At 53.8% G+C, this 10,556-nt stretch overlaps 1 protein-coding gene across 2 annotated transcripts; it reads left to right on the top strand.

The window, feature by feature from the left end:
* The first annotated feature begins 1,187 nt into the window (after positions 1 to 1,187).
* On the top strand, positions 1,188 to 7,747 carry LOC147646717 (uncharacterized). Of its 2 annotated transcripts, XM_086873044.1 has the most exons (14): positions 1,188 to 1,469; positions 1,826 to 1,897; positions 2,269 to 2,340; positions 2,543 to 2,614; positions 2,702 to 2,803; positions 3,220 to 3,327; positions 4,014 to 4,085; positions 4,276 to 4,347; positions 4,435 to 4,536; positions 4,745 to 4,888; positions 5,258 to 5,329; positions 5,633 to 5,734; positions 6,364 to 6,529; positions 7,061 to 7,747. In XM_086873044.1, the coding sequence occupies exons 1-14, from the start codon at positions 1,373 to 1,375 to the stop codon at positions 7,284 to 7,286; spliced, it is 1,479 nt and encodes a 492-aa protein (XP_086729170.1). In that variant the 5' UTR covers positions 1,188 to 1,372; the 3' UTR covers positions 7,287 to 7,747. The 2 variants fall into 2 exon arrangements, with proteins under 2 accessions (XP_086729170.1, XP_086729169.1); XM_086873043.1 differs by lacking the exon at positions 2,269 to 2,340 and having other exon boundaries at positions 1,224 to 1,469.
* Positions 7,748 to 10,556: the final 2,809 nt, after the last annotated feature.

The following is a 10,556-nucleotide window of genomic DNA, read 5'->3' as shown; positions in this document are numbered from 1 at the left end:
TGGAAGAAAGGAGACATGGAGCAATGCAGTATTTGGGTTTTATCCAGTGGTAAATGGGGCAAGAAGCTGTAACAGCTCACCTGTTTTACAGAACACAAGCACTGATACAGCCAATAGTGCACCCACACTGAAGGGATCTTCAGAACATTGCTTTATTTCTTAACAAGAAATGGGCAGCAAAATGCTGGCATTTATCTGAGCTGGAAGCCCTGTTCCTCTCCTGTTTCTCCTTGAGCACACTGTTCTCTGCAGACTTCACTGTGCAGCCCATCAATCCTCTCTTGGCCAACAGCTAAATGGCACAACTACCAAAACACAGGTGCCAGCATCATCACCCCAGCATTACTCCAGCACTGCTCTGCTGGTGCACAGCAGCACAGAATGGCTTGGCTTGGAAGGGACATTTAAAGGCCATCTAGTGCAGTCCCCTGCAGTGAGCAGGGACACCTTTGGATCAGGTTGCTCAGAGAATGAGCTTGAATGTCAGCAGGGATGGATGCCCACCTCTCTGGGCAACCTGTGCCAGGGTTTCAAAACCCACAGTGTAAAAAACATCTTCATTAGGTCTAGTCTGAATCTACTGTCTTTTAGATTGAAAACATTCCCCCTCAGTCTTGTCACAACAGGCCCTACTAAAAGTTCTGTCCTGTCTTTTTTACAAGCCCCCTTAAAGTACTGAAAGGTAGCAATCAGGTCTGCGTGGAGCCTTCCCTCTTCCAGGCTGAACACCCCCAGCTATCCCAGCCTGTCTCCAAAGCAGAGGGCCTCCAGCCCTCAGAGCATTTTGTCCCTCCTCTGGACTAGCTCCAACAGGACCATGTCCTTCCTGTGCTGGGCACCCAGAGGTGGATGCAGTACTCCAGGTGGGCTCACACCAGAGCAGAGGGGTGGTGGAATCACCTCCTTCAAGCTGCTGGGCAGCCTCCTTTGGAGGCACATGGCTGGCTCATGTCCAGCCTCTCTCCTTGCAGCAGCCACAAATCCTTCTCAGCAGGGCTGCTCTCCATCCCTTCATCCCCCAGCCTGTGAGATCAGCTGGGCTGGGACCCTGTCATAGCCCTTGGACAGAGCTGCTGGGCAGGATGAGCTCCTTGGTGAAGAAGGCAGATCCCACTCCCCACACAATTCCACCCTGGCCATGAGGTCACAGCAGCCTGTGGGGTGACAGCAGGCTGAGGTGACAGCAGGCTCTGAGGTCACAGAGGTCCCAGAGCCCCGTGGTTGCACAGCACCACGAGGACCGAGCAGTCAGTCCTTGACCACGACTGTTGCGGCAGCAGCGGCGGCGGCAGCAGCGGTGCTGACATTGGGACAGCGGTGTCAGGACAGCGGTGGCAGCAAGAGCTGCAGGACTGGCAGAGGGCAAGGCACCATGGCCTTTGCTCTGCGCCTCCTCCTCCTGCTCCTCCTGGCAGTGGCCCTGCCTGACAGGGCTGCCCAGGCTGCTCCACTGCGAGCACAGGGAGCAGGTGAGCCCGCGGCCTGGCTTCCCTTTCCTGGGACAGCACTTCCTTCTCCTGGGAAGAGTTGGGGATGGTTTTCCACAGGGCTTTAGGGAGGGTTTCCTCTGTGGGAGGGAGAGAGTCCCCAGGGGCCCTGGGCTGGTCCTGCTGCCTCCCCAGGGATGTTGCACAGGGCCTGCAAAGAGGGTGGAGAGTGACCAGAGCCAGCCCAGAGCTCCCCAGGCCCCTCTGCAGCTTTGGCCATGTCCATTGACATCTGGCTCCCACAGCCTTACCCAAACCCCTCGCAGTGCCCAGTTCCCTAAGGCAGAAGGGGATCCCAGCGCACCATGGCCATGGTTCTGATCTGTGCTTCTTTCTAGATTGGGATCATGACTTGAATTATTTGGGATCGGTGGTGAATGAGACTTTGAAAATCTCGGAGAATGCTGGAGGTAAGTTCTGAATTGCCACTTGTACTGACAGAATAATCTGTCAAGGTGGAAAGTGCTCACTTATGTGCCGTTTGTGTTAAGGTCGTGTGAGGGCTGAAGGATTCTGGGAAATTTTTCTCTGCTCCCTTCTGGAGCCTTGAGTGATCCCACAGCATCGCTGTCAGTGGGAGGAAGGAGCATTTAGCTGTCCATCTTCTACCTGTGTGCAATGCCAGTGTCTCCTTCCATGTGCTCTGTGCAGCCACGGAGAGGAGCAGAGAGGGAAGGGGCTGTGCCCAGGGCTTTGCCTTGCACAGCTCCTTTGCCAGCCCCAGGGAGCCTGAGGATCTCCTACAGCCACGGGAGCTCTTCTGTCCTGCCTTTCCTTGCAGCCAAGCCTCTTGCTGAAGGTGATCTGGCTTCCCAACCCACGTCCAGGACTGAGGCTCTGGGAGATGGCGAGGGTAGGTGAAGGCCTTTCCCCCTGGGAGAGCTGCCAGCTCAGAGCCCAAAGCTCAGCCAGGGCAGCATCACTGCAGGTGTCAGGACAGAGCCGTGCACGTTTGTGCCCCCGTCCTGTGCTATCCCCTCACCTCTCCCATGGCTCAGTGCTGCCTGTGCAGATGAGCAGAGGTGACAGAAGCTTCTGTGGCTGTTGAGTTACAGGTGTGCCTGCAGCGAGGACTTTCCCAGCTCCTGGGTTGGTAACTGTACGCAAGCCCGGCTCCCATCGCAGGGGTGAGTGGTGTGTCCCTCCTGACCCCACAGGCTGAGCACTGGTTTTCTGGGATCCATTCCTGCAAAGGGGAACTATTTTCACTTAAGGTCCTCCAAGTGGAAAGAACAAAGCTGCAGGACACCAGAAACTCCATGTGCTATCGAAACCCATGAGGAAAATGCTAAAGAAAATGCTGGAGGGAGGACAAGGTGGGTCCATGTCCCTCAGCCTTCTCCTGAGACTCAGCAGCCAGGGGCTTTCTTTGCACAGCGGGAAGCGGATCCATGGCAGCCTCGCTGCCCCACTGTTGCTTTCATGGCCTGCAAGGCTGTTTCCCAGCCTGGCCTGGCTGCAGCTTCTCCCCAGCCTCTGCAGGAAGGCATTTGGCATCAGCAGGCAGGGAGCCCAAAGTGCAGCAAGGGTCATGCTCACACTGAGATCCCCTGCAATTTCTCGGTCCCCAGGTAGATCAGAAAGGGCAGCTGTTTTGATAGTGTAGGCCCTGGCCAATGCCAAAAAATTTTCAGGGATTCTTGATCCTTAACCATGCCTTTGACAAGCATTGCCTCCTGAAGTTTCCCCAGTGGGGAATGGTTCCATCTGATCCAGCTGCCCCTTTCTGCAGAAGTGGACAGAGCGGCTGTGCTGAAGGTGGCGTTTCCCGGAGGAAGCAGTGGCCCATGGGCAGCCTCTGCTGCAGGAAGGGAGGCCATGCCAGGCACAGTCACAGGAGGTAATTGCTGTGCCTCTGGGCCTGAGCCCTGCTGAGGCTTGAGCTGCCATCTCTGCTGCTTGGCAGTGCAGGCACAGCCCGGCCAAGACCGGCACAGCCCAGAGGAATTATCCCCAGCAGGCTCAGGGCACGCAGCTACTGAGCAGTCCTGCTGGGGTCCATCCATGGGAGACATGTCCCAAAACCTGGCAGCAACTGCAAAGGGGTGCCCAGGGTGGGGAATGGGCAGAGGGGGAGGCCAAGGCTCCAGTGTGTCCTGAGAGGGCCTGGCTCTGCCCCCTTGGGCTGGGGGAGCTGTCCCAGGGAAAAGAGGGATGGAGACAGAGAGGAAGGTAGGAAGGGAGGGAGAGAGGGCAGGAGTGAGGGAGGGATAGTTGTGCAACTGCCTGCTGCAGTTTTTCCTCATTGCTTTAGCAAGACTTTCAGCTGTAGCCGTGAGAGAGCCCCAATGGGCCTTGGGCTGCTCCAGCCACCTCTTCCAGGGATGTTGCACAGGGCTTGCAAAGAGCTTGGAGAGTGACCAGACACCAACCCAGAGGTCCTCTGGCCCCTGTGCAGCTTTGGCCATTGTCCTTTGACATTTGGCACCCAGGGTCTTACCCGACACCCTTGCAGTGCCCAGTTGTCAAAAGTAGAAGGGGATCTCAGCACACCATGGCAGGGTTCTGATCTGGGCTCCCTTCTAGATTGGAATCACAACTTGCATTATCCAGAGGCCCTGCTGGATGATGGCTTGAAACGCTTGAGAAATGCTGGAGGTAAATTCTCAATGGTCCTTTCCTGGCAGAATAAGCAGTTTCAATGTCTTGGCACCACTGCAGGTGTCAGAACAGAGACATACACGTGTGTGCCCTCGCCCATCACATTCCCCTCACCTCTCCCGTGGCTCAGTGCTGCCTGTGCAGATGAGCAGAGATGAAAGAAGCTTCTGTGGCTGTTGAGTTACAGGTGTGCCTGCAGCGAGGACTTTCCCAGCTCCTGGGTTGGTAACTGTACGCAAGCCCGGCTCCCATCGCAGGGGTGAGTGGTGTGTCCCTCCTGACCCCACAGGCTGAGCACTGGTTTTCTGGGATCCATTCCTGCAAAGGGGAACTGTTTTCTCTTAAGGTCCTCCAAGTGGAAAGAACAAAGCTGCAGGACACCAGAAACCCCATGTGCCATCAAAACCCATGAGGCAAATGCTGAAGGAAATGCTGCAGGGAGGACAAGGTGGGTCCATGTCCCTCAGCCTTCTCCTGAGACTCAACAGCCAGGACCCCTGCTCTGGCCCTGTCACCCCCCACCAGGGATGTTGCACAGGGCCTGCAAAGAGGGTGGAGAGTGACCAGAGCCAGCCCAGAGCTCCCCAGGCCCCTCTGCAGCTTTGGCCATGTCCATCGACATCTGGTACTCACGATCTAACCCAAACCCCTTGCAGTGCCCACTACCCCAAGGCAGAAGTTGATCCCAGCGCACCATGGACGTGGCTCTGATCTGTACTGGCTTCTAGACTGGGATCAGGACATGGATTATCTGGAAGCCCGGCTAGATGACAGCTGGAAAGACTTGGAGAATGCTCGAGGCAAGTTCTCAATGTGCTTTTCCTGATGGAATAATGTCAAGGTGGCAAGAGCTCACTCATGTGCTATATCCCTTAACATAATCTCAGGGCTGAAGGATTCTGGAAGCCTTGCCCTGCTCCCTTCTGAAGCCCTGAGCGATCCCACAGCATCGCTGTCAGTGGGAGGAAGGAGCATTTAGCTGTCAATCTTCTACCTGTGTGCAATGCCAGTGTCTCCTTCCATGTGCTCTGTGCAGCCACGGAGAGGAGCAGAGAGGGAAGGGGCTGTGCCCCTGGGCTGTGCCTTGTGTGACTCCTTTTCCAGCCCCAGGGAGCCTGAGGATCTCCTACAGAGCCACGGGAGCTCTTCTGTCCTACCTTTCCTTGCAGCCAAGCCTCCTGGTGAAGGTGATCTGGCTTCCCAACCCACGTCCAGGACTGAGGCTCGGGGAGATGGCGAGGGTAGGTGAAGGCCTTTCCCCCTGGGAGAGCTGCCAGCTCAGAGCCCAAAGCTCAGCCAGGGCAGCATCGCTGCAGGTGTCAGGACAGAGCCGTGCACGTGTGTGCCCTCACCCTGCACGATCCCCTCACTACTGCTCAGAATTGGCAGCTTTTTGGAGGAGGGAGGGCCCTGGCCCTGGCCCAAAAGCCAAGGCATTTTTTGAACCTTATCCCCGTATTTGACAAGCATGAGGTCCTGAAAATGCCAGCACCCAAATCAAGAACTTCTCCATCTGGTTCAGCTGTGCCTCTTCCTTTCTCAAGGGATGGACCAAAAGACCATGCAGGTGGAGACGTTTCCCAGAGGAAGCAGTGGCTCATTGGCAGGAAAGAAGGCGATGCCAGGCACAGGCCCAGACACAGGAGGTAATTGCTGTGCTGGGCTCAGCCCTTGGCGGGGCTGTGTGCCAGCAGCTCTTCCCCTAGGGCTGGCCCTTGCATGACCCAGCAGCAGCCAAAGCTGGAGGCACCTCGGCTTCCAGGCCTCTGGAGCTCGTTTCCAGCTCCTGGGAAATGGGACTCATGCACCAACATCTATCCCAGTGCAGCTGCTCCCAGAGGTAGCCGTGAGCGCCCAGAGGCCCGAGGCACAGGAGCAGCCCCGAGCGGGAGCCCTGCCACGAGCCCAGGGCCACAGCCAGCCCTGGCTCCCAACTGGGCAGGGGCTGCACTGGCCCCTGACAGGGCCTGGCTCTGTCCCCTTGGGCTGGGGGAGATGTCATGGAGAAGGGAGGCTCAGGGGTGGCAGTGGCTGCTCAGGGATGGGTTTGGCCCGTGTCCCTGGAAGGAGCCACTGCCCAAGCAGCTGTGCTGTCCCTGGGCTCTGCTCCCGGCCTTCTGGGCTTTGCTGGGTGGCACAGCCTGTGCCAAGGGCCAACAAGGTGCCTGCAGGCCCCAGCTCTGGGGGAAACAGAGAACATCCTGGACATACCCACCATGCTGCCAGCTCAGCAGCGCAGCACAGCACGGGCTCTCACTGCCCATTGCTCCCACAGATGCAGCCAGCACCACAACACGTGTTCCCAATTCCCAGAAGGACATCAGAAGAGGTTTCTGTCAGGGAACACGCTGTTGGCCAGAAGTAATGGCAGGCCTGATTTTTTTGGTGCATTTCTTCGTTTTATGTGGTGTTGGAATCTGGTATTGCTGGAAGACAAAACGGTGAGTGTTTTGTTCATCTTTCCCTCAAACAGCTTCTTTTGAAAGTCTATTGTAGAATAGAAACATTCCCAGTGAGGCTGCTGTGGACCTGTAGATAGTCAGTGGTTGTCCAAATAACTCTGCCAAAAGTTCTGCTGCTGCCCAGGCTTTTAATTGGTCTCTTAATTGCTGGGCCTTGTCCTGGGGAGCCCGCTGGGGCTGCAGCCAGTGCTGGCTCCCACTGAGGCTGCCTGGCCAAGAGCAGCCCCAGGAGCAGCGGGCAGAGGCAAAGCAAGGTGGGCAGGAGAAAGAGCGGGGACGAGATTGCCCTTGAAAGGCAGAGGCGCTCTGGGGCCCGCTCCTGGCCAGGGACCCTGCCCAGAGCCATCCCCTGCTCGCCAGGGCCTTGAGGGGCAGCTGTCCAGCTGGGCCAAGCTGTGCCAGCAGCTCCAGCCGTGCTGGGGAGCCTTGGCCGCTCTGGGCCCTGCTGTGCAGGAGGGTCCCTGCGTGCCAGCGGCAGCTGGGGGCCTCAGCCACCTCCTCTCTCCACAGGAGCACCTCTGCACCTCCACATGTCCTGCCAAACACGTTAGTCTGGGAGACCTGCACCTGTCATCCTCCATCTCCAAGCCAGTGTCCATTGTCCCTGCCACAGCTCCATTATCAGCTTATTGCTGTGCCGCCACCACCCAGAACAGGACCCTCTGTCCCTGCAGGTGCTGGCCCTGGTGCCTGGCCAGGCCTGAATGTGGGCCCCTCCTGCCAGGGAAGGGCTTGAGCAACACCTTTGGGCTTCTGCTCTGGGCTCTGGCTGGTACCACCAGCACTGGCACAGCTGCTTGGCTGGCCACAGCCTTGGCTGGGCAGGCAGCGGCCGGGCATGGGGCACCATGTTGTCTATGTTTTTCATTTGTAGAGATTAGAAATTTTTAGAACTCTTTAGAATTATTATTGATAGAAAGTAAACCCCAAATATTTCTTCCCAATTTCCATAGTTGTTTAGTATTTTTCAAATTAGTTTTAGAATTCTGAAAAGGCAACCACGTTTTGTCTCTGCTTTTCATTCTTAGAAATTTGAAACTTTTAGAAATATTTAGAAATATTTTTTGTAGAAAGAAATCTACAAATATTTTTTTGCTTATTTCCATAGTAGTTCAGGATTTTTCAAGGTAGTTTTAGAATTCAGAAAAACTTGGAACATTTTTACACTTCTAGAATAAAAACTGAAATTGCATTAAATTGGTGATCTTTATTCTAGGAAGAACTAAGACACCCCAAAACACCCAGCCTACTGGAGAGGCTCTTTTCCTGCTGGAGATTTGTACCTAGTCTCAACAACTAACCTAAGACCTTTCCCCAGATATTTTTCGGGACTTCTGACAAGCTCCCCTCTTAGGCTTCAGAGGGAATCTTTGAGCACAGTGAGAATCCCCCGCTGTGCAGGAGGGTCCCTGTGTGCCAGCTGCAGCTGGGACCTCAGCCATCTCCTCTCTCAATAGGTGCCCCTCTGCAGCTTCACAAGAACGACCAAACACCTCCCTCAGGGACACCTGCACCACACATTTCACATCTCCATGCCCATGCCCAATGTCTCTGGCACAGCTGCATTACCAGCTTGCTGCTGTGCAGATGCTGCCACCACCCACAGCAAGGCCCTGTGTCCCTGAAGGGACCCGCCCTGCTCTGTGGCCTGGACTGAAGGTGGGTCCCTCCTGCCAGGGCAGGGCCCAGCACAGCTCTTCTGCTCCAATAAAGAGATGGAGCTCTCACCCCAGTGTCCAGCTGGTACCACCAGCAAAGCCCACACAGCACCAGCCCTGGCTGAGCTCCATGTCCAGGAGCAGGCAGGGCTGACCAGAGTGTGGGTGGCAGGAGCCAGGCAGGGGCTGCTGTGACCAGCAGCGGGGCACTGAGGGGCTGGGGGAGTCCGTGTTGAGCGTCCCTGGGATGAGGGCACATTTCCTTCAGTGGCATCACCTGGGCCTGGACCTCCTCCAGTGCCATGACCAGGAAAAGAGGAAACCATCAAGAGCATCTCCCGGGACACTGCCTGACCAGCAATGTCAGCAGGCAAAACCAAGGTTTTGTTTAGCAATGACCCTTTGAAGAAGTCAAAGATTGACAGTCAGGGCAGTCCAGTAGTACAGATGGGAGTACTTCCCTCTGGGAAGGGGCTCCTGTCACTTCACAGTCTCCATCCCCCGCCGGGAACCGCAGAACTCCGGCCAGCCCTGCTCCCCCCGTGCCCTTGTCTGACCTGGGGGGGAGGAGGCTGAACCGGAGCCCTGTGACCTCTTCAAAAGCCAGAAACCAAGGAGAAAGAGAAATTCCTGGGATTAAGGTTTAAAGGGTGGTGTTCACAGGTTGATGTCACTCTTCAATGGTTAAGACTACCGTCAGTTCTCAGAAATGGCCAGTTACTGGCCAGGAGGAAAAACTCCCATCAGCCTCCAGCAACCTTAACTTCCATAGCTGTTTCTCTTTTTTTTTAAATGTCAATATATCAAACACCACAGCAGTAACAGCCCCAGTGTTCCACTCTCTCTGACACCACAGCAGTGACAGCCCCAATTTCCTCCTCCCTGTTACACCTGTCGTGGTTTTAAAGCATTAGTTCAAAAATCACTGGAAAAATGATTCATTTCTTGCTGTGAGATGTGGATTATGAGAAGGGCAAAAGATGCTTAAAACTTAAAAGGAATAGAGTAAGTGTCGTGGTTTTAAAGCAGTAACTAAAAAAAATTACTAGAAAACTCACTTATTTCTTCCTATGAGATATGGATTAGAACAAGAGCAAAACAGGCTTAAAACTTCAAAGGAATAAATAAAGTTTATTAATAAAACTACAAGAATAAGAACACCAGAAAAAACTTCCAGAAAACACTTTTAACCCCCACTACTCACCATTCTCTTGTTCACATGATAACATAGAGACAAAAAACTTTGGAACTTTGGTGTTTAAAAAGTCCCAATTCCTGTTAGAGTCTTTTCATCAGACTTTGTATAGTAAAAGAAGTCTTCTGCTAATCTATGGAGTTTTTCACACGAAAACCATTTCTGTTATAGTTTTCTATTTTCCTGATGCCAGCTGCCCAGAAATCTGTCAGCAGTTCACTCCTCCCATTTCACATCACTCTGAGGTGTGTATGGGTCAATGAGTCTAGGGATGGCATTTTTAAGGATGAGTTATTCAAAGGCAAAAGTTCTCTTCATCTGTCTCTGTGAGCTTCCCTGGAAACAGAAGTTTTCTCTTTGCCTCTCAAAATGCATCAAATCTTCAACTATTACTTCTCCCCACTCTGTTCCAGCACCTCACTGTATCACAATTACTCCACCTCTTGCTCAAAATCCACACTTTGAACACTCCATTCCTCCCAATATACTCTGTCATGAATTAAAGGAGTTTTTTCAGGACACTATTGTCCATCTCCATAGCTTTAACAGACAAATATTTCAGCTTATAAAGCATCTCCTTATTCTCTCTTCCCCATCTAAAACTTAACTCTTTTCCTCTCTGTCTTTGGTAGTTTTATGATGTCTTCTTCATGTTGATTGTCTGTCTCTCTCTGTCTCTCTGGGAAAAAGGAGTAATCTGTATGTTTTATCCAGGTAGTAAAAGAGTTAAAGTCTTGGAAAGCTGCAGATGTTGATGGTGTCAGGTTTCAGTCCAGCAGCAGAAACTGCAAACCAAGCCAGGCCGGCCGGCTCCGTTTCTCCCCCGCCGCCCTCTGCGGCCTTGTCCGGCCTGGAGGGGGGAGGAGGCCGAGACAGAGCCTGTTACCTCGTCAGAAGCCAGAAACCAAAGAGAACAAGAGAGCCCTGGCTTTACATCTCAAGGTGGTGTTCACAAGTTGATCTCACTTTTCAATGGTCAAAACTGCTGTCAGTTCTTAGAAATGACCAATAATTGGTCACAAGAAAAGACTCCCATCAGCCTCTCGCAGCTTCAACTTCCTCCCAGCTCCCAAAGCTATCTTAAAGGTCAAGTCACTCCATGAAAAAGCCCTACCAAATTCATGAACCATCTCAAAAATCTCCACATATTTCC

This window comes from Cyanistes caeruleus, unplaced genomic scaffold (assembly GCF_971803275.1).
Source record: "Cyanistes caeruleus unplaced genomic scaffold, bCyaCae1.hap1.1 HAP1_SCAFFOLD_81, whole genome shotgun sequence".
Lineage (NCBI taxonomy): Eukaryota > Metazoa > Chordata > Aves > Passeriformes > Paridae > Cyanistes > Cyanistes caeruleus.
Note: the sequence above shows the minus strand (reverse complement) of the source record. Positions and strands in the feature narration are given on the sequence as shown.